At 43.7% G+C, this 24,593-nt stretch overlaps 1 protein-coding gene across 1 annotated transcript in view; it reads left to right on the top strand.

Annotated features, from left to right (window-relative positions):
• The window catches only part of LOC124789508 (acetylcholinesterase-like), a 107,280-nt gene that overhangs the window by 36,501 nt on the left and 46,186 nt on the right, over positions 1-24,593 (top strand). The window contains exons 4-5 of the mRNA XM_047256892.1: positions 14,806-15,082; positions 19,276-19,461. Coding sequence (XP_047112848.1) covers positions 14,806-15,082; positions 19,276-19,461 — 463 coding nt within the window. The remainder of the gene's footprint in view (positions 1-14,805; positions 15,083-19,275; positions 19,462-24,593) is intronic.

Genomic DNA, 24,593 nt, shown 5'->3' with positions numbered 1-24,593 from the left:
TGATTTTTCCGGAATATGTTTGTACTTCCTCCTTTCATCAATCAACCGAAGTATTTCTTCTGTTACCCATGGTTTCTTCGCAGCTACCTTATTTGTACCTATATTTTGCTTCCCAACTTCTGTGATGGCCCTTTTTAGAGATTTCCATTCCTCTTCAGCTGTACTGCCTACTGCGCTATCTATAGCGTTAGAGAACTTCAAACGTATCTCGTCATTCCTTAGTACCTCCGTATCCCACTTCTTTGCGTATTGATTCTTCCTGACTAATGTCTTGAACTTCAGCCTACTCTTCATCACTACTATATTGTGATCTGAGTCTATATCTGCTCCTGGGTACGCCTTACAATCCAGTATCTGATTTCGGAATCTCTGTCTGACCATGACGTAATCTAATTGAAATCGTCCCGTATCTCCCGGCCTTTTCCAAGTATACCTCCTCCTTCTCGAACAGGGTATTCGCTATTACTAGCTGAAACTGGTTACAGAACTCAATTAGTCTTTCTCCTCTTTCATTCCTTGTCCCAAGCCCATATTCTCCTGTAACCTTTTCTTCTACTCCTTCCCCTACAACTGCATTCCAGGCGCCTATGACTATTAGATTTTCGTCCCCCTTTGCATACTGCATTACCCTTTCAATATCTTCATACACTTTCTCTATCTGTTCATCGTCAGCTTGCGACGTCGGCATGTATACCTGAACTATCGTTGTCGGCGTTGGTCTGCTGTCGATTCTGATTAGAACAACCCGGTCACTGAACTGTTCACAGTAACACACCCTCTGCCCTACCGTCCTATTCATAACGAATCCTACACCTGTTATACCATTTTCTTCTGCTGTTAATATTACCCGATACTCATCTGACCAGAAATTCTTGTCTTCCTTCCACATCACTTCACTGACCCCTACTATATCTAGATTGAGCCTTTGCATTTCCCTTTTCAGATTTTCTAGTTTCCCTACCACGTTCAAGCCTCTGACATTCCACGCCCCGACTCGTAGAACGTTATCCTTTCGTTGATTATTCAATCTTTTTCTCATGGTAACCTCCCCCTTGGCAGTCCCCTCCCGGAGATCCGAATGGGGGACTATTCCGGAATGTTCTGCCATTGGAGAGATCATCATGACACTTCTTCAATTACAGGCCACATGTCCTGTGGATACACGTTACGTGTCTTTAATGCAGTGGTTTCCATTGCCTTCTGCATCCTCATGTCGTTGATCATTGCTGATTCTTCCGCCTTTAGGGGCAATTTCCCACCCCTAGTACAAGAGAGTGCCCTGAACCTCTATCCGCTCCTCCGCCCTCTTTGACAAGGCCGTTGGCAGAATGAGGCTGACTTCTTATGTCGGATGTCTTCGGCCTCCAATGCTGATTATTTACCAAAATTTAGGCAGTGGCGGCGATCGAACCCGGGACCGAAGACGTTTTGATTATAAATCAAAGACGCTACCCTAGACCACGGGCATACTGCGAGCATACTGAACCGAATAAGGAAGTGAAAGCCTGTCTACCTTGGGCTCCAAGCTATATTACTGCAGCGTGTAGAAGAGTGATTTTGTAACACTGTTCTTGTCTTGTATAATCATTTAAGTGCTGAGTCGGAGAAGTGTTTCATAATGCGCAGCATGTTAATCCACCCAGGAGAACAACTACAAAGGGCTGGGCAGCATTTTTGAAGGGAACTTTGGAGATATTTCCTTTTCATATTTGCCGTGCTGTCACCCATAAAATAGCTCCCGCTATAAATGATTACAACTACAATCTGTAGTTTACACAAGGCACAGCTATTAATGATGGGGGTCGTCTGAATTTTATCCAAGGCTGTTGTTGCTTCCCTTCTCAATGCTGCTCTGAATAAACAATTTGGATATAGTAATCCCTATGAACCATGGACCTTGCCGTTGGTGGGGTGGCTTGCTTGCCTCAATGGAGGGGTATCTGCTGAGAGACCAGACAAACGTGTGGTTCCTGAAGAGGGGCAGCAGCCTTTTCAGTAGTTACAGGGGCAAGTCTGGATGATTGACTGATCTGACCTTGTAAAACTAACCAAAACGGCCTTGCTGTGCTGGTACTGCGAACGGCTGAAAGCAAGGGGAAACTACAGCCGTAATTTTTCCCGAGGGAATGCACCTTTACTGCATGGTTAAATGATGACGACGTCCTCTCGAGTAAAATAGTCCACCATTCGGATCTCCGGGCGGGGATTACTTCGGAGGACGTCGTTACCAGGAGAAAGGATATTGGCGTTCTACGGATCGGTTCGTGGAATGTCAGATCCCTTAATCCGGCAGGTTGGTTAGAAAATTGAAAAAGGGAAGTGGATCGGCTAAAGTTAGATCTAGTGGGAATTTGCAAAGTTCGGTGGCAGGAAAAACAAGACTTCTGTTCAAGTGAATACAGTGTTATAAATACAAAATCCAATAGGGGTAATGCAGGAGCAGGTGCAATAATCAATAAAAAAATAGGAGTGCGGGTAAGCTACTACAATCAGCACAGTGAACGCATTATTGTGGCGAAGATAGACACGAAGCCCACGCCTACCACAGTAGTACAAGTTTATATGCCAACTACCTATGCAGATGAGAAAAAGGTTGATAATATATATGATGAGATAAAAGAAATTATCCAGATAGTGAAGGGAGGGGAAAATTTAATAGTCATGGGTGACTGGAATTCGATAGTAGGAAAAGGAAGAGAAGGAAACGTGGTAGGTGAATATGGAATGGGGGTAAGAAATGAAAGAGGAAGCCGCCTTGTAGAATTTTGCACAGAGTATAACTTAATCAGAGCTAACACTTGCTTAAGAACCATGAAAGAAGGTTGTATACATGGAAGAGACCTGGAGAGAACAGAAAGTTTAAGACAGATTATATAATGGTAAGACAGAGATTTAGGAACCAGGTTTTAAATTATAAGACATTTCCAGGGACAGATGTGGACTCTGACCACAATCTATTGGTTATTAACTGCAGATTAAAACTGAAGAAACAGCAAAAAGGAGGGAATTTAAGGCGATGGGACCTGGATAAACTGACAGAACCAGAGGTTGTACAGAGTTTCAGGGAGAGTATAAGGGAACAATTGACAGGAATGGGGGAAAGAAACACAGTAGAAGAAGAATGGGCAGCTTTGAAGGATGAAGTGAAGCCAGCAGAGGATCAAGTAGGTAAAAAGACTAGGACTAGTAGAAATCTTTGGGTGACAGAAGAAATATTGAATTTGATTGACCAAAGGAGAAAATATAAAAATGCAGTAAATGAAGCAGGGAATAAGGAATACAAATGTCTGAAAAATTTGATCGACAGAAAGTGTAAAATGGCTAAGCAGGGATGGCTAGAGGACAAATGTAAGGATGTACTGGGTTATCTCACTAGGGGTAAGATAGATACTGCCTACAAGAAAATTAAGGAGGCCTTTGGAGAAAAGAGAACCACTTGTATGAATATCAAGAGCTCGGATGGAAGCCCAGTTCTAAGCAAAGTAGGGTGGAAGGAGTATATAGAGGGTCTATACAAGGGTGATGTACCTGAGGACATTGTTATGGAAATAGAAGAGGATGTAGAGAGGATGAAACGGGAGATACGATACTGCGTGAAGTGTTTTACGGAGCACTGAAAGACCTAAGTCGAAACAAGGCCCCGGGAGCAGACACAGTTCCATTAGACAGCCTTGGGAGACCCAGCCCTGACGAAACTCTACCATCTGGTGAGCAAGATGTATGAGACAGGCGAAATACCCTCAGACTTCAAGAAGAATATAAAAATTCCAATCCCAAAAAAAGCAGGTGTTGACAGATGTGAAAATTACCAAACTATCAATATAATAATTCACTACTGTAAAATACTAACGCGATTTTTTTTACAGACGAATGGAAAACCTGGTAGAAGCCGACCTCGGGGAAGATCAATTTGGATTCCGTAGAAATACTGGAACACTTGAGGCAACACTGACCATACGACTAATCTTAGAAAATAGATTAAGGAAAAGCAAACCTACGTTTCCAGCATTTGTAGACTTAGAGAAAGCTTTTGACATTGTTGACTGGAATACTCTCTTTCAAATTCTGAATACGGCAGGGGTACAATACAGGGAGCGAAAGGCTATTTACAATTTGTAGAGAAAAAAGATGGTGGTTGTAACAGTCGAGGGGCATGAAAGGGAAGCAGTGTTTGGTAAGGGAGTGAGACAGGGTTGTAGCCTATTCCCGACGTTATTCAATCTCTATATTGAGCATGCAGGAAAGGAAACAAAAGAAAAATTCGGAGTTGGTATTAAAATCCATGGAGAAGGCCGGCCGCGGTGGTGTAGCGGTTCTAGGCGCGCAGTCCGGAACCGCGCAATTGCTACGGTCGCAGGTTCGAATCCTGCCTCGGGCATGGATGTGTGTGATGTCCTTAGGTTAGTTAGGTTTAAGTAGTTCTAAGTTCTAGGGGACTGATGACCACAGATGTTAAGTCCCATAGTGCTCAGAGCCATTTGAACCATTTGAACCGTGTAGAAGAAACAAAAACTTTGAGGTTCGCCGATGACATTGTAATTATATCAGAGACAGCAAAGGACTTGGAGGAGCAGCTGAACGGAATGGACAGTGTCTTGAAAGGAGGATATAAGATGAACGTCAACAAAAGCAAAACGAGGATAATGGAATGTAGTCGAATAAAGTCGGGTGATGCTGAGGGAATTAGATTAGGAAATGAGACACTTAAAGTAGTAAAGGAGTTTTGCTGTTTGGGGAGCAAAATAACTGATGATGTACGAATTAGTGAGGATTCAAAATGTAGATGGCGATGGCAAGGAAGGCGTTTCTGAAGAAGAGAATTTGTTAACATCGAGTATGGATTTAAGTGCCAGTAAGTCGTTTCCGAAAGTATTTGTATGGAGTGTAGCCATGTATGGAAGTGAAACATGGACTATAAATAGTTTGGACAAGAAGAAAATAGAATATTTCGAAATGTGGTGCTACAGAAGAATCCTGAAGATTAGGTGGGAATATCACATAACTAATGAGGAGGTACTGAATAGAATTGGGGAGAAGGGAAATTTGTGGCACAACTTGACTAGAAGAAGGGTCGGTTGGAAGGACATGTTGAGAGGCATCAAGGGAGACCACGAGATGAGTACACTATGCAGATTCAGAAGGATGTAGTTTGCAGTAGGTACTGGGAGATGAAGAAGCTTGCACAGGATAGAGTAGCATGGAGAGCTGCATCAAACCAGTCTCAGGGCTGAAGACCACAACAACAACACAATATTAATCTTTTATTTTCGTTGACTGTGTGTCCTAGTTGACGTCTTACCGCCCTGCGCGTTATGAGAGTGGACATTGTGAATTTTTAAGCGCAATTTTTTCGGAAAAGGCGTTTTCAATGTTGTTTTTTCTTCCTCTCAGTACTCTTTTGCATATTTGTAGGTTTGTTCAGGTGCCAAGCCATGATCAAAGTGTTTAAACATGCATTGTAGATGGCACACGGTCCATGTGCCAAGCGGTGTTTCCCTCTGGAGTTCCAAATGCCATGAGACGGGGCACTTAGCCTAGTCCTCAGTAGACTAGCTATAGTAAGGGTGTACAGGTTGGCACACCAGAGGAATTCGTGGCGAGGCCGCACCCGAACAGTCAGAAGCCTGAAAATTAAAAAAAAATGAATAATGTTTGCGAAATTTATTGCGAACAAAGTTAGTACCAAAGAAGTAATAAATTTAAACGTCATGCACGATGTGACAGTTTTCGATGCATCTCATTGTATATGACGTCATGTCTTATGAACTGATTCTTACAGTGATATAATTTTGCAAATTAATTCAGCGATATATATTCACATAGTCTGCAAAATATTTCGCGAATACAACTGGTAGTAAGGAGGTAATAAATTATAACGTCAGGTCTCGTGGTACATTTATTCCATAAACAACGGAAAAGTAGTAAGCGTTTATCTATTATCTTTATTGTAGGGGTTAAACTAAACAACTAAACTCCTTCCGAACAGGCCATGAAGGCCCATCAATACCGACCGGCCGCCGTGTCATCCTCAGCCCGTAGGCGTCACTGGATGCGGATATGGAGGGGCATGTGGTGAGCAGAACGCTCTTCCTGCCGTATGCCAGTTTCCGAGACCGGAGCCGCTACCTCTCAATTAAGTAGCTCCTCAGTTTGCCTCACAAGGGCTAAGTGCACCCCGCTTGCCAACAGCGCTCGGCAGACAGGATGGTCGCCCACCCAGGTGCTAGTCAGGCCCGACAGCGGTGATCTGACGGGAACCCGTGTTACCACTGCTGCAAGACCGTTGGAATTTTGTAGGGGTTACCACGGATAAAATTCCCAAAGCTTTGAAATTATGTGTTAAGTCTGCTGCAAGTCGCTAAGTGCTCTCTCAGATACTGTGTGTATAAAGTCGGTAATTCACGCGTCACGGGCTGCAATTGCTTTTCCCCATCCTCTCCCCCCTCCCTTCCTCCACCGCCTTCCCATGATAGATCGCTGGTTATTGCACCCACAGTGATTGTTGTCTGACAATGAGGTATACAGTGATCAACCAGTATATTATGACCACCTACGTCACAGCCGGTGTGTCCAACTTTAGCACGGACAATAGCGGCAACATGTCGTTACCTGGAAGCAATGAGGCCTTGGTAGGTCAAAGGAGGAGTTGGCACCACATCTGCACACAAGTCACCTACTTGCCTTAAATTTCACAGAGGGGGCGATGAGCCCTGACGCCACGTTCAGTCGCGTCCCAGATATACTGGATCGAATTCACGTCTGGCAAGTTCGAGGGTCAGCACTGCCTTCCTCGAACCACTTCGTCAGACTACTGGCCTTGTAACATGGTGCATTATTTTGCTGAAGAAAACCACTGCCGGAGGAAAACATGATCGTCATGAAGGGGTATACATGGTCTGCAACCAGTCTACGACTCTCCTCGGACGTCATGGTGTCTTGCACGACCTCCAGTGGAACCAGTGATGCCCACATAATTGTTCCCCAGAACATAACGGAGCCTCCACCAGCTTGCCTCCGTCCCGCAGTGCAGCTGTCAAGAAGCTGTCCGCCTGGAAGGCGACGGATTCGCGCCCTCTCATTGGAATCATGAAGAAGGTAACGTGATACACCAGACCATGCAACACTCTGCCTCAGCACTACCGTCCAGCGCCGATGGTCACGTGCTCATTTCGGTCGTAGTTGCCAATGTCGTGGTGTTAGCACTGGCCCATGCATCGGAGTACGGAGTCCCATCGTTAGGAGTGTTCGGTGCATAGTGTGTTAGACAAACTTTTACTCTGCCCAGCATCAATGTCTGATGTCAGTTCCGCCACATTTCGCCGCCTGTCCTGTTTTACTAGCCTACGACGTCCAAAATCTCTAATGAAGGGTGGCCGCCCAACGTCACGACATCGCGACGTTGTTTCACCTTGCTTTCGCCACGTTTTGAAGACACCACAGCACTCACCACAACACTCCTCGAACACCCGATAAGTCGTGCAGTCTCCAAAATGCTCGTGTCGAGCATCCAGGTCATCACAATCTGCACTCAGACAGACTGAGGTAGATCGCGTGGCTTCCCAATTTTACTCACTGACAGCACGCTCACTGACACTGTATGCACCTTGATTGTGATCAATAAGAGTCATTCATGGCCAGGTGATTCTGCTATCGCCTGAACTGGTTTATATCTAAAGTGATCAATATGTTGTGGCTGATCATTGTGTGTATACTAAGTTTGGCTGAAATCGGTTCAAATGGTTCAAATGGCTCTGAGTACTATGGGACTTAACTTCTGAGGTCATCAGTCCCCTAGAACTTAGAACTACTTGAACCTAACTAACCTAAGGACATCACACACATCCATGGCCGAGGCAGGATTCGAACCTGCGACCGTAGCGGTCTCGCGGTTCCAGGCTGTAGCGCCTAGAACCGCTTGGCCACTCCGGCCGGCTTGAAATCGGTCCAGTGGTTTAGGAAGAGATGTGGAACACGCATATATACACACATAAAAACATATGTATGAATACATCCGTTTTTATAATGTGTATGGATAACGTGTTCAAAGACTCACTTAATTGTTCGTTTCTGCCAACCTCATTTACCACTAGTTTACTATGTCGTCACTGGTTACAGAAAGTGTTTTCAGAATTTTAGAACACCGTTGAAGATGTATAATGAGAAATATAATAATGACGACAGTGCGAGGACCAATTTCTCTTCTTGTTTAGTTCTGTGTTGATTCCAGTTACATGACGTATCTTCTGTTATATAGCCAAGCAACCTGTTAAACAATGACTTCGACATTTGAAGACAGTTGAACACTTTAATGTCGTCCGCTGTTAGATCGTCAAACAGCGTAACATATTTCTATGGTCAATCGAGCAATGTATATCGAATATTATCTTTTTCCTAACCTTTCAGCTTATCATTTTAACAGAAGAGTGAGCAGACGTAGTTCTATGTACGATGTCATTCTCACAACTGACTATTTCCGTAGAAGCCGGTTTAATGCCTCAGAATTTGAGCTGTCATTAAAAACTGGTGACAGACGTTGTCTGGTTCGTATAACTACTGGCAGCCAGTGGCATCATTAGTGGTGCTTCTAGAGGCACTTGGCTGACAGCGGCCTATGGACGCCAATACTAGGTATCTGGAGATGAAGCGCCGTCTTGGTGCTTCATTATTTTCTTCCAAAGAAACCAATGAGTCACCACTCGAGATACAACAAGGCTGACGGAGGTGCTATTGTCAGTTTCAGTGTCGCTACTGTGTAAATTTCACCGTTCTATGCGGCGTTCGTTTCGCAGTCGGTTCCAGCAAATCTGGTAATACATTCTGTCCTCGTAATTAATGCAAATACGCCCGCTATCATTCTGGAAGTTAAATGATGACTCATTATAATGAGAACGCTCCTCATTGTCTCCTGTATACAACAGTAACTGATGAGCACTGATTTGGCATCCACCGCAGTTATTGCAGCAGCAAACCATTCTGAGATACGAGATAGTTGTCGATATTGTTACTGCCGCAAAACAGAATGCTGTGAAACAAAAAAATAGGCCTGAAGATAATAATTGATCTGAGAGTATTGTATGAAGAGTTGTATAGAGGCAACGAAACCTATGAACTGGAGCGAAGATACAAACAATTGTTAATCCATATAGAGGTAAAGCTGCCTAGCAAACCAGTGATTCAATCTCTTATGATAATTTATTGGAAAGCATTCCGTGTGATCATGAGCGCTTCGTGTAGAAGCTAACCACAGAATTCGTTCCTGTAGCAATTCCATGCAAAGATAACCCAAACACAAGGCGAATAATACTATCATTTGAACCCCAAATGTTTGACACTGTGACACAACCACAATATCAAAGCTCGAGTGGCAGTTACAAAGTGCTGTGCCACTTTGAGAGGAAGGGACAGTGGCCATGAAAGAAGGGCGTTCGATAAGTGATGCAACAAATTTTTTGTTTCGACCGATTTCGGTTGAAAAAGTGCGGAATTTGTTGTGGAATATCCTGGAATACTCCCGCCTCAGCCCCTTTAGTTTCACTAAGTTCAGATTGGTGGCAGCGCTATATGTGGTCTTCAAAACGGCGTCTGAAACGGTCTTCAAAATGGCGTCTGTAACCCTCCCAGCAGGGTTGCGTTTTATTGGAAATTATGTGGAAAACTAGAGTCTTGTAGCCAAAAATGTGGGGGATATTGTGGTGTATTGCAGCACAGAATAAAACTAATCTGCTTTAAGAAAAAAAGTGTTTGCATTACTTGTTAAGCGCACCTCGTATATTTTCCTGTGATCATGTTTAGTATATACGAAGCAAAAATCAAAGCAATAGCAAAAACAATAATATCAACAAGAAACGTATCTCTCTTTGGAAAAGACATCTGTTTCTTATTGTAGCGTTTGGTTGAAATATTAAGGACATAGTTCTTTTCCATAGCTTTTCTCCTTTCTGTACGTTACAACGTCCATTTATTTCTATATTAGGCAAATTTTATTTCATTATTAAACTGTATGGCCGGATGCCCACCTGACGCACAGTTGTCCAGGGGGCCAAATTGAGCAAAATGCATGTGTGCCATCTATCTGCGAAACGAGTAGAGTTTGTTTTGTGTGTTCTCGTTTTTCAACTGTTTCGTGTATCATATTAACTAAGGTGGAATTAGGTGCCCACTTCAGCATTTGCAAACTAGCCTAATAACCGCCACAGGCAGGTTGGCCAGTGTACGAACACATTTTCGTTAATGCGCTACGCTGATATATCCTGGTAGAACCCAATTCATTGTCTCGTGCGCTAGGGCTCTCTGCCCTATTTTTTACGAGCAGGTTATTTATTCCATTTACTCGCTTTTGGGGCCTAGCTACGCAGCCATCTTAACTGTGACATGTCAGTTTTAAGGATACGAACGTAACGGAAACACAACAGCCAGTCTCTGACCGCACAGCAACTAAAGCGGTGTACGAGCAGGTTGTTGTTGTTGTGGTCTTCAGTCCTGAGACTGGTTTGATGCAGCTCTCCATGCTACTCTATCCTGTGCAAGCTTCTTCATCTCCCAGTACCTATTGCAGCCTACATCCCTCTGAATCTGCTTAGTGTATTCATCTCTTGGTCTCCCTCTACAATTTTTACCATCCAGGCTGCCCTCAAATACTAAATTGGTGATCCCTTGAAACCTCAAAACATGTCCTACCAACCGATCCCTTCTTCTAACCAAGTTGTGCCACAAAATCCTCTTCTCACCAATCCTATTCATTATCTCCTCATTAGTTATGTGATCTACCCATATAATCTTCAGCATTCTTCTGTAGCACCACATTTCGAAAGCTTCTACTCTCTTCTTGTCTAAACTATTTATCGTCCATGTTTCACATCACACATGGCCACATTCCATACAAATACTTTTAGAAAAGACTTCCTGACACTTAAAACTATACTCGATGTTAACAAATTTCTCTTCTTCAGAAACGCTTTCCTTGGCATTGCCAGTCTACATTTTATATCCTCTCTACTTCGACCATCATCAGTTATTTTGCTCCACAAACAGCAAAACTCCTTTACTACTTTAAGTGTCTCATTTCCTAATCTAACTCCCTCAGCATCACCCGACTTTATTCGACTACATTCCATTATCCTCGTTTTGTTTTTGTTGACGTTCATCTTATATCCTCCTTTCAAGACACTGTCAATTCCGTTCAACTGCTCTTCCAAGCCCTTTGCTGTCTCTGAAAGGATTACAATGTCATCAGTGGACCTCAATATTTTTTTCTTCTCCATGGATTTTAATACCTACTCCGAATTTTTCTTTTGTTTCCTTTACTGCTTGCTCAATATACAAATTGAACAACATCGAGGAGAGGCTACAACCCGGTCTCACTCCCTTCCCAACCACTGCTTCATGTCCCTCGACTCTTATAACTGCCATCTGGCTTCTGTACAAATTGTAAATAGCCTTTCGCTCCCTGTATTTTACCCCTGCCACCTTCAGAATTTGAAAGAGAGTACTCCAGTCAACATTGTCAAAAGCTTTCTCTCACGTGTTCCCATATTTCTACGGAATCCAAACTGATCTTCCCCGATGTCGGCTTGTACCAGTTTTTCTATTCGTCTGTAAAGAATTCGCTTTAGTATTTTGCAGCCGTATCTTATTAACCTGATAGTTCTGTAATTTTCACGTCTGTCAACGCCTGCATTCTTTGGGTTTGGAATAATTATATTCTTCTTGAAGTCTGAGGGTATTTCGCCTGTCTCATACATCTTCCTCACCAGATGGTTGAGTTTTGTTAGGCCTGGCTCTCCCAAGGCTGCCAGTAGTTCTAATGGAATGTTGTCTACTCCGGGGGGCCTTGTTTCGACTTAGGTCTTTCAGTGCTCTGTCAAACTCTTCACTCAGAATTATATCTCCCATTTCATCTTCATCTACATCCTCTTCCATTTCCATAATATTGCCGTCAAGCACATCGCCCTTGTATAGACCCTCTACATACTCCTTCAACCTTTCTGCTTTCCCTTCTTTGCTTAGAGCTGGGTTTCCATCTCAGCTCTTGATGTTCATGCAAGTGGTTCTCCTTTTTCCAAAGGTCTCTTTAATTTTCCTGTAGGGAGTATCTATCTTACCCCTAGTGAGATAAGCCTCTACATCCTTACATTTGTCCTCTAGCCATGCCTGCTTAGCCATTTTGCACTTCCTGTCGAACTTATTTTTGAGTCGTTTGTATTCCTTTTTGCCTACTTCATTTACTGCATTTTTATATTTTCTCCTCTCGTCAATCAAATTCAATATTTCTTCTGTCACCCAAGGATTTCTACTAGCCCTAGTCTTTTTACCTACTTGATCCTCTGCTGGCTTCACTACTTCATCCCTCAAAGCTACCCATTCTTCTTCTACTGTATTTCTTGTCAATTGTTCCCTTATACTCTCCCTGAAACTCTGTACAACCTCTCTTTTAGTCAGTTTATCCAGATCCCATCTCCTTAAATTCCCACCTTTTTGCAGTTTCTTCAGTTTTAATCTACAGTTCATAAACAATAGATTGTGGTCAGAGTCAACATCTGCCCCTGGAAATGTGTTATAATTTAAAACCTGGTTCCTAAATCTCTGTCTTACCATTATATAATCTATCTGAAATCTGTCAGTATCTCCAGGCTTCTTCCATGTATACAACCTTCTTTTATGATTCTTGAACCAAGTGTTAGCTATGATTAAGTTGTGCTCTGTGCAAAACTCTTACCAGGCGGCTTCCTCTTTCATTTCTTACCCCCAATTCATATTCACCTACTACGTTTCCTTCTATCCCTTTTCCTACTATCGAATTCCAGTCACCCATTACTATTAAATTTTCATCTCCGTTCACTATCTGAATAATTTCTTTTATTTCATCATACATCTCTTCAATTTCTTCGTCATCTGCATAGGTAGTTGGCATATAAACTTGTACTACTGTCGTAGGCGTGGGCTTCGTGTCTATCTTGGCCACAACAATGCGTTCGTTGTGCTGTTTGTAGTAGCTTACCCGCATTCCTATTGTTTTGTTCACTATTAAACCTACACCTGCATTACCCCTATTTGATTTTGTGTTTATAACCCTGTTTCCACCTGACCAAAAGTCTTGTTCCTCCTGCCACCGAACTTCACTAATTCCCACTATATCTAACTTTAACCTATCCATTTCCCTTTTTCAGTTTTCTAACCAACCTGCCCTATTAAGGGAGCTGACATCCCACGCTCCGATCCGTAGAACGCCAGTTTTCGTTCTCCTGATAACGACGTCCTCCTGAGTAGTCCCCGCCCGGAGATCCGAATGGGGGACTATTTAAAATAGCAAATCAGATGTAAAAGGAAATGTGTGTTGACTGAAAACTAAATATTATGAATTTACACTACTGGCCATTAAAATTGCTACACCAAGAAGAAATGCAGATGATAAACGGGTATTCATTGTACAAATACATTATACTAGAACTGACACGTGATTACATTTCCGCGCAGTTTGAGTGCATAGATCCTGAGAAATCAGTACCCAGAAGAAGCACCTCTGGCCGTAATAACGGTCTTGATACGCCTGGGCATTGAGTCAAACAGAGCTTGGATGGCGCGTACAGGTACAGCTGCCCATGCAGCTTCAACACGATACCACAATTTATCAAGAGTAGTGACTGGCGTATGGTAACGAGCTAGTTGCTCGGCCTCCATTGACCAGACGTTTTCAGTTGGTGAAATATCTGGAGAATGTGCTGGCCAGGGCAGCAGTCGAACATTTTCTGTATCCAGTGAGGCCCTTCCATGACCTGCAACACGCGATCGTGCATTATCCTGCTGAAGTTCGCAGGGATCTAATGAAGGGTAGAGCTACGTGTCGTAACCCATCTGAAATGTAACGTCCACTGTTCAAAGTGCCGTCAGTGCGAACAAGGGGTGACCGAGACGTGTAACCAATGGCACCCCATACCATCACGCCGGGTGATACGCCAGTATGGCGATGATGAATACACGCTTCCAATGTGAGTTTTCCACGATGCCGCCAAACACGGATACGACCATCATGATGCTGTAAACAGAATCTGGATTCATCCGAAAAAATTACTTTTTGCCATTCGTGCACCCGGGTTCGTCGTTGAGTACACCATCACAGCAATTTTAATGGCCAGTAGTGTATATTACAAAAATTATTTGTGTTTCAGATCATTTTGGGCACAAAATGAATTCTGTAAGTCTTGCCTGCGTGAAACAGAAAACAAATCACGATGCTAAATACAATGAAAGGCGCCGAAAGTAATGTGTGGTGATATTATAAAATACATAGATCATTATTGCCTACTCAGTCATTGTATCGCTTTTCTAACAATGGTTACGTGTGATCTCAGAAAATAAGTGTGCGAAGAAATGAGTTATCAGAAATCAGTCACGTTTTTACATCCTTTTTATATTTTATTTTAATTTGGCGATTGTAAATCTATTATCCTGTGAAAATAAAAAAATGGTTCAAATGGTTCTGAGCACTATGGGACTTAACTTCCAAGGTCATCAGTCCCCTAGAACTTAGAACTACTTAAACCTAACTAACCTAAGGACATCACACACATCCATGCCCGAGGCAGGATTCGAACCTGCGACCGTAGCGGTCGCGCGGTTCCAGAATGTAGCGCCTTTAACCGCTTGGCCACCACGGCCGGCTGTGAAAATAAATTGATTGAATTCATCAGTGAGAGAAGGTATGTGTCCTAGGAGATTAGTCATAGTGACAATTTTCTCAAATGTTTCATAAATGTCATTGTGATGAATCTCTGCTAAATCTGAAATTATCCTAGGAATGCCTTACAGGCTCCTCAGCCGGCAGGAAACTGGGAAGGAGTACGCAATGCCACTCAATACGGCAACGACTGCGTCCAACAGGACGGCAGCGGCTCCGAGGACTGCCTCTACCTGAACGTGTACGTGCCGGGCGTTCCACAGGAGGGCGCCAACCTACCTGTGATGTTCTACATTTACGGTGGCGCATTCAGAACTGGCAGTGGTTCTGACCAGGAATACGGCCCCGACTTCCTCGTTTCCTACAGTGTCATACTCGTCACGGTTAATTACCGGCTGGGGCAGCTTGGTAAGTATTGCTTTCCGACATTCTGGTCTAGAGGCTGTGAGAAGGTATTGGGTCCCAGGCTCGCTACGAGCCACTGCTTAATTTTGGAATATGTGTATTGTTCGACGAATAGATCTGGAACAAGGAGTCACAACCACTCAGCGCATGGTTTTACCAAAGAGGATGAAGAAGCTGATAAAACTTAAACGTAAAACTGCCCTAAAGCCATAACCATCGGATTTATCAACAGTCTTATTTTTTGACATAGTCAAAATGTTCTAATGAAGCTGTCGATTCAGAAAACTTGTAGATAATCAAGATCACCAGAAAGCTGTCTAACCTTGACATGGGCACGTCATTGTGTACTGAGGTTTGCGTATTGATCGACTCATTATTTTTATGTACAGCAATGCGCAATACATTTAAAGGATCACTTTTTCGAAACGCCAACATTGTCTCCCATTGCGACGCAGAAGTTTGAAATTTGGCTCAAAGATGCCTGCCACCTTCCACTGTAATGGAGTAAAACTACGCCGTCCTGGGACGTCACCCTCGAACTCAAGGACGCTTCAAACAGCAAGGCGTCGCCACTTGCAAAGAAAGGCCAAGGCTCAGAAGATCACGTCTTGTGTGGGGTGGGTTAATGGTGTCACACGGGTACCAAATTTCAGTGGTCTCACGATGGATCCATATTTCGCTACAATTGTGCCCAGCCTCATCGTGGACGTGTCAAACGTTGAGAAGGACGTCACAGGCCCTCTTACCCGCGTTTCATCCCTTCGACTGAAGCCTTCTAAACGCACCTGTGGTTGGAAATAAGTGACTGCTATGTTTGCATTTTGTGCTCGATTCCACTTAGCGCGCATAACGTAGTTTGAACACGACCTATAAGGAAACTTGCTACTACTTCAGAAGAATAGCTGCCGTCCATGTTCCTAAAATATTCCAATGAGGTAGGAAGGGAACCTCTATCTTAGAGTAGACAAAAACTATTCACTGTAATTGTATTTATTGGAATCCCATATGCACATGTTAGGTCATTACAGTTCTCAACAGCAATCTCAGGCATCACCTGTCCACACATGGGTATCCTGGTCTTAAATTTTTGAAATAACATAAAATATAAAAGGTGAATAATATAAATATAAATAATAATATAATATAAAATTCTGGATAGTCAGTTATTTTAACTGAGAGAACGACTCTCTGGTTAAAGACTATCATAACGTCTTACTGAACAATGTTACTGGCCTTGACAAATTTTATTCCTTTCGCACAAATGCTAATCAAACGTAGCCATCGAGCGCACGAAGGAAATAGGCTACGTTAATTTGGGGAAATTCTGCAAGGAGGACAGGTTTTCCTACTTCGAGCTTCGTATCTCAGGGGTAAAAACTGGCTTGTGACACGACATTTACATTTACTAGCGTGCTACGTTCTTTACCTTGTGTTGCACAGCGTCGTCGGCTTGGCTGAGGCCATATGTCGTCGGATCTGTAAATCTATAAGAATCCTATACTGAGCTTGTCTGATTCTGTATCACCAAACTTGCCCCACCTTTTCATGGAGCGACAAACATTAACTTCATCCCAGTCTTCTTTTAAGGGCTAAGTACACGCGCAAGGCTGGCGCTATTCGCTATTCTCGCAAGACTATATTGGCTCTCTTCGTTCTCTTCTCTGGAGATTTAGTAAAAGAATTCAGCCAGATCTTGACTGAATTTTGGAGCCGGGAGAACGAAGTGTTCACACCAGTGTATCTCCTTTCCCTGTCGTCATGTCAGAGAGCGAAGCGTCTCCTCAGCCTAGTTTCCCTTCTCTACTGTGGATGGAACAGCCAATGGCAGTCGCTCTTTCACTTCTAGTAGCCACGGCAGCTCATTCAGCCAATGGCTTGGTAAGTACAGTGTCGTATAATAGGCTGGCTTTCAAGTGAACAGCCAGGTCAGTTACCCCCGTATGAACACTCCATCATCCGCAAGTGGTAATTTGCGTCCTCACGTGCCGCTCACACTATATTCTGTTCTTCCCCCAGTTCTCTGCCTTGCCCGTCACCAGCGCTTGACCTTGTCTAGGCTGCGGCTGTGCAGGCCATTGTGCCAAAGCGTGGCTACCGAAAAGCTGGCTTCCCCTCCAGTGATGCTTCCATCCTGTTTCTACTTAAACGTACAAATTTATGTAAGGAAGTTATTCTCGTCACTCTCGATGCCACGTGTACTAAATCTCAAACGCGACGAATATACAAACAAAAACCTGTCCCATGTTGCAAAACTAGTGTCTAGCAACACTAGAAACGACTCTTAAAACTGAGGCACTCTACATTTAAGGTGTCCAAAATCGCGGCGCCTTACATCCTTTGCAACAAAAGTCAGAACCGCAACACCCAACGTTGAAATCACGCGATTTTCTTATAGGTAGCCGAGGAAAGCATTTCTGAGACACCCGATCAGATTAGACACGAAAGTGCCCTAGCAGGTGGTCTGAAGGGCGTCAATGAACGAACAAGTTCCCTTAGGGCGTTGATTCCAGCACATCTCGCGATATAACGACAGATCGGAATGCTATGAGCAACAGGGCGACGTTCTTGACAACCTTTGAAGCGGCTGACAGCAGCAGACATTTTAATACTTCCACAGGAACATTGTGAGGATGCATCCCTATTGGACTATGGAGAGCAGTGCACCAGCAATTGTTGCTCTGGTGTATGTGCTGGAACCACTGGGGGCAGTTCAAACCCATTCGATGGAATTTGAACGTGACCCAAAACACAAATGGGTGCTTACGCTTTCCTGTTTCACGCCCACCTTTGTCGTGATTACAGGTTAGGGGGGAGGGGGGGGGAGAGATGTCATTAGCACATGCGTGAATAAAACGGGGAATATCCTTCTAAAACCTTCTCGTTCGGCAACATCCTCGGTGGCACCCGTCAACATTTATTGAGAATTTTACAACTGAACTTGTACAGAGAAAACCTGTGAAGTAGTCTTACGCACCTGCAGGGAGGCAACGCCTAGACACCCTCCAATTCTAGATGCGTGACTGCGGTTGCTTCTCTAAAGACACATTTTTAAAATTTTCAATAAAGCTTGGCGGGTGTCATCAAGAAAGCTTTAAAGGGACACTCCCGTTTTTTTCATGCATGTGCCAATGTCTCGCCGATATACCCTCACCCTCACCATAGGAGGCCGAGAAACAGGACAGCCGAAAATGCATAAACATCTTTTACTGGTTCGTTCAAATGTCGTCGAACGGATTTGAACGGTCTCTAATGGTTCCATCCAGTACACCACAGCAAAAACTGCAGTCGTGCTTCATTCCAAAGGGGTACGATGACACTCAACGAGAATCCTCAGTTGAGGTTAAATGTCCGCGACCACGACCATCTCTCCGATGGAGCGTAAAATGTGATTCATCTGAATAGGCTTTCACTTTCAACTCAATGAACGTCTAGTTGCGGTATTGGTATGCAAATTCCAGGCAATGAACAGCAGTCAACAGGGGTTCATGAAATAAGTGCCTCGTGCGAACGCCCATTCGCAGTAACATTCGCTTAACCAGCTTTGGGGAGTCATTGTTGGTAGACACTTGGTTTATTTGGGCAGTCAGATGCCAAAAAGTTCCATGTCTATTCGCCCGTACACATTTCCGCAGTCGTCGTTCACGTATATCTATGGACTGTGGTGTGCCACAGTTGCCTCGGCGTTGGTTTCGGGTAGCGCCATTTTGTCTCGCACGGTATATTTTAATCACGGGAGCATGCTAACAGTTTACACACTTACCCATTTCGGAAATGCTTCACCCTTGGCGCGTAGCTTAACGATACCCTCCCCCCCCCCCCCCTGCACTCTGCCCTCCACCCCCCCAGTGCTTGGATGCCACCTGTCGTCTCTGACTTGTTATTGCACGTTGACGTTGCCCATAGGCAGTGTACATTTTAACGTAACTGGATCATGCACATTTTAAAATATCGTGTCTTATCTTGGTATGCGTCTCATTGATTTTGTTTTGTAATTATTGTGTGGTTAATTAAGATATTTTCATCGTACATCTGCAGATGCTTTTCAAACACATCATGAAAACTGAAACAACATGAAAACTGAACAAATGTGGTTGCGATCAGTATAGTTCCATATGTTCTTAAGTGCCTTGTGCCATTGTAGCTTGCCTTGGTTGTTAGTTACATTCTTATGTCCGGGTTGCCGTGTTTAATTCCAGGTTTTCTGAGCACGGGAGACGCTGTCGCCCCTGGTAACGCGGGCCTCAAGGACCAGAGGCTGGCACTGACCTGGGTACGGAGAAACATCGAGCGCTTTGGCGGCGACCAGCAGCAAGTCACCGTGTTCGGACATAGCGCCGGTGCACTGTCTACCTGCTATCACTTTATCTCGCCACAGTCCTCAGGTGAGCAAAACTTCTGACAGAGTTCTTCCACTTGCATTAAAGTTGGCCTTACAGATTCCCTGGCAGAATTTCTGTTGTTTATCATGAACTATTTTATAACGTACTTCTAAATGCCGATTACAAAACTTTGTACACAAGAGCACTACTATAAATGATTCATTCGTTTCAAAGTATTACTAAGTATTACATGTACAAATACGATTGATGCAGGAATAGAAGCGTAAACTCGCCATCTGTCCATTTTGAACTCCAAAAACGTCCTATAAGCGCCCCTCTAATAACATGACACACGTCCAATCGCTAGTCAAATTCGTTGCTTACCTTACGTAGCAACATCCTGCCAATGGTCACCACAGCGGCGTTGGCACGTTCTCTGAGCTGTTCCACTGCTCTTGTAAGTCGGGGTACACAGAAACGGTCTGTAATGTACCGCCAAAGGCAAAATTCGAAAGGTGTCAGGTCAGGAAACCTACAGGGCCAAGAGAACGGAGCCACATTATGTCCACCACTACCACCGACTCAGTGATGCCCCAGACATAATCTTTCGGTTTTAATTCCTACGCGAACTGCAGTGGTACAGTTTAAAACATAACCGCCGTCGCAAAATCTTCCACACAGTTTGGTTCGGTAATCACAGTTCGTAGATTGCGCGGACGGTTGATATTTCTTTGGACTATGTTCGAAACTTCCCCTCGCCCACCCCATAATTCGATCAGGCACATTTGGTCGATCGGTACTTCTCTGTTCAGAGCAACAACCATTGGCCATAAACTGTCGAGAACAGCGCACAGTTCTCTGTTTACGTGGCGGCTCTTTGCCATAACTCCTTCATCGTCACTGACAAGGCCGTTGGCAGAACAAGAGTGACTCGTTATACGGGAGGTATTCGATCACCGTTGCTGATAATTTTTTGTACAGAATTTCAACAGAAACGCGGATTTATCCGGGGACCCATTGTGTTCTGATTACTAATCAAAGACGCTATTCCCTTTTCTTTCTTTCCATTTGTTTCTTCGTTGGTTTTTCATCTGCGTTTCTGTGCATATGTCGCATGACATCTTTCAAAGTCCATCTATGAGAACTTCAGTCAGTTTATTTACTACAGATAGCGGCCTGTGGGCTGACCGAATATGCTGCACAACCGTTTTATCAGCTTCATTTGCTGCTTCGTCTCCTTGAATTACGACATATCATATTACCCAGAAGAATAACACGTCCTTTCCCTGCACTTGTAAATGAACCAGGTAGTCGTTACTCAATTGAGTGTGTCTTTTTTCTGGTTATAAGTGAAGGACAGCTTATAGAACCACTAGTAAATGAGGACTTTGGTAGTGTGATTACATCTCATCACATCCAAAGCTCTTAACGTCGCATATAAATCAGCATTATATACAGTGAATGTATTAGCTAAGCAAATCTTAAGGGCATATTCAGGAATAAACACAGTAGAGCCGATGGAATTCCACTGCATAGAACCTGTAACAGGAGAAAGACGGGTTCCTGAAGTTGTGATTGCTGGTTTTTCTACTTCTAGCTTAAAGCAATTAAAGGATAATTACCATTTGTTGCAGTCCGCCCCCTTAGCTGAGTGATCAGCGCGTCGGACCGCAATACAGTTATCGTGGGTTCGATTCCCGGCCAGATCGGAGATTTCCTCCACTCTGGGACTGGGTGTTGTACTGTTCTCTTTATCATTGCATAATCACTGACACGCAGTTCGCCTAATTTGACATCTCATGAAAAGACTTGCAACTTAGCTGCAGAACATCCCCGGCTGGGGACTTCCGGCCATCAATGCCATACGATCATTTCATTTCACAATTTGTTACAACAATAAGTAGACGTAGCGGGACAACGTCTAACATTTACGATGACTATATCACTTCTTCCGTCCCCTTCTGAAAAAAAAAATCAAAACTGTAGAAAGATTAACGCTCCATCTTGCCAACTTTTGGTAAATTTTAATATATCGCTGATACTAAAACAATCCTCCCTTTGAAAGAAAATGGTCTTGAAGGTAAATTCTTCAGATTTAACACCTGAAAAAATTTACGGCACAAATATAAAATGACAAGTTCAAAGTAAGTTATGGAATCATAGCGTGTAGGCTGTTATGGAAGTTAGCAACTGCTGATTTATATTAAAATAAAAAAATTACGAACGGAAATGTACAATGAACACCCCAGGTTATAAGAAAGTTCCTTCTTTAACTAGAGTGCTCTCACAACATCACGTGTACACACAACATTAACTTTTTTGACCTGTACATTCTAGGACAGAAACAAACGACGCACGACGAAGCAATTAGCCGAAAAGAAAGTAAATCGGTAGATGTACAATTTCAGAAAAAATAGATGATTATTCAAGAAAAAGAGCTTCACAAATTAAGCGTGTCAGTAACATGTTGGTCCACCTGTGGCCCTTTTTAAAGCACTTATTCGGCATGGAGTTGATTGTTAGAGTTCTTGAATGTCTTCCTGGAGGAAATAGTGCCAAATTCTGTCCAATTGCAGCGTTAGATCGTCAAAATCCCGAGTTAGTAGGAGGGCTCTGCCCATAATGCTCCAAATGTTTTCAGTTGGTGAGAGATGCGGCAAGCTTGCTGCACAAGGTAGGGCTAGGCAAGCACGAAGACAACCTCTAGAAACTCTAGATGTGTGCGGCAGGCATTATCTAGCTGAACTGGATGCTCAGGGTGGTTTACAATGAAAAGCAACAAAACGGGGCGTAGAATAACGTAGAGTTATCGTTGTGCCGTAAGGATCCTAATGACGAGAACCAAAGGGTCCTCTGACAAAAAGAAATGGCAACCCGGACCATTAAACCTGGCTGTCGCGCCGTATGATGGACGACAGTCGCGTTGGTACCCCACCGCTGTCTGCGGCGAATCCGACTCCGCTGGCCCGCGGGCTTAATTCGAAGCCGGAATCAGCATAAAGACTACTCTACTCCAGTCGTTGAGATTCCAGGCCCAAGACGGGTCGAGACGCCCCGGAGAGCAGTGGGGTATCGACGTGACTATCACTCGCCATACGGCCCGACAGCCAGCTTTTAACGGTTGGGGTACCATTTCTTTTCATAGCAGGACCACTTTGCTTGTCATTCGTGGTACCCTACAGTATAGGGACACGTTGACGAAATTCTACGCCCCCCGTTATTGCCCTTCACGGAAAATCATCCTGGGCTTACATTTCAACAAAGCTCGCTCACATTTGGAAAGAGAGTCTACTGCTTATCTTCCTGCTTGCCAAACCGTAAATTGGTCAGCAAGGGCGCCGGACCTTTCCGTAACTGAGAAAGTTTGGAGCATTATGGGCAGGGCTCTCCCACCATCTCGGAATTTTGACGATCTAACTCTCCAATTGGACAGAATTTGAGATGACATCCCTCTGGAGGAAAGCCATCAACTCTATCAATCAATGACAACCTGAACAAGTGCTTGCATAAAGGCCAGAGGTGGACTATTGTGTGATTCACTTGCAAATTTGTGAATGTCTTCCTCGTGTACAAATCATCCATCATTTCTGAAATTGTAATCACTTGTTTGCCTGTGCTTGTGCGTCACATTTATCGATATCCGCACCAGTTTGATAATTCCTTGATGGTACGTCATTTTCTTTGTTTTAGTGTGTCAATAATTTGCTTATAAGACATTACATACTACAATATTCTAGAGAAATAACTAGAATCTAAAAACAGCTGGTGTTCCCGCATTCCCCTGGGGGGCGCCGTCACAAGCAGACAACCCAGGCAACTGATAATGTCCAGAAACCAAAGCTTCTAACGCTGCTTTGGAATAACCCTCGAATAACATCCGTTTGCAGGACGTTAGCATCGAACAACGCCCTTTATAGCAGAGTTGTGAGTTATGCGATGTACTGAGGCCGTTTGTGCGCTTAAAACATCAAACCATATATACTGAACGCCTCTCACTACTGGTCACATTGGCACCCACTACGCAACTCCCAGGGTCCCACAGGCAAGCAAGACCGCGCACGCATGGACAGTCTTACGAAAACTGCCAGGGAATACTCGCTGACTGCCGCCCAGTATCTCGAATCACTGCCCTTAGAGGCTGTCCTGGCGATGACAGCTATTCAAGAACCCCCTGCGGGTCATTATGTGCAGATCTGTTAACTTGCAGAGGCTCATACCCATCAACTAGCGGTTGATTATAATTATAGTGCAGTTACTCACAGAGGTCCAGTACAGGCTGCAATTCTCGTATGGCAACGACACTTGCCAGATACTCTAATGCGTTAATGTGGAACATATTAACTGAAGTAAAAGAATTTGTTCCTGTTTTCGCCACCTGATGAATATCTCCCGCTGCGAACGCAAAAAAAGTCGTATGGCAATGTTTCCATGCGTAAAAGAGTAGCATGGAGACGTGTGCAAGTAAGAAAGGTCTTTACACAGTTTATTCAGTATCAGCGTCGAAGGCGTAGACGAGATGCTCTACAGAACCAGATCTGCACCTGATGGCCAATATTGGAACTATTTTTTACCAGCCCAAATTGGTTCCGCATGAACGCTTTAGCGTATCTGTTAAGTCCTGCTGCCATCCGATAATTGGAGTCCATATCGTACCTCCATGAGTAACTCCACTTAAACCATAGCCAGCTACTGTTAATAATATTTCAAATGCATTTTGAAATATTCCTATACCTTGAGCCTCGCAATACTTTTTTTGCACAAATCAACGTATACATAATGAGAAAGTGTTTCCAACGAGGCAGTTGCTAATATCCGTAGTATTTCAAAGACTTCAAGACTGACTTTCAAATGCAACCTCGTAAGCACCATTTCCATGTGAACTTAAAATACCTCTCAGTTGTTGGATTATTTCCCACAGACGCCGCGAAATACTACCCCAATAGATTTCTTTAACAGATTAACTACTATCTTAAGCGTTCAACTACAGGTCTCTTGTTTTTCAAATCTTGCAAATTTCCCATCTTGCTTTTCTTGTATCCCGGTTGTTCTCAGGTACAGAATACGGTTGTTCAGAGTATGTCGTTCAAGGTTGTTTTAGTCCCTCACAATTATCTAAAGGAATCCACATTGGAGCTTCCTGAATTCCTTCTTCTACTGAACACAAAGCTTAGTTGCTTTCTCGAGTTAGTCTCAAT

This window comes from Schistocerca piceifrons, chromosome 3 (genome assembly GCF_021461385.2).
Source record: "Schistocerca piceifrons isolate TAMUIC-IGC-003096 chromosome 3, iqSchPice1.1, whole genome shotgun sequence".
NCBI lineage: Eukaryota > Metazoa > Arthropoda > Insecta > Orthoptera > Acrididae > Schistocerca > Schistocerca piceifrons.
Note: the sequence above shows the minus strand (reverse complement) of the source record. Positions and strands in the feature narration are given on the sequence as shown.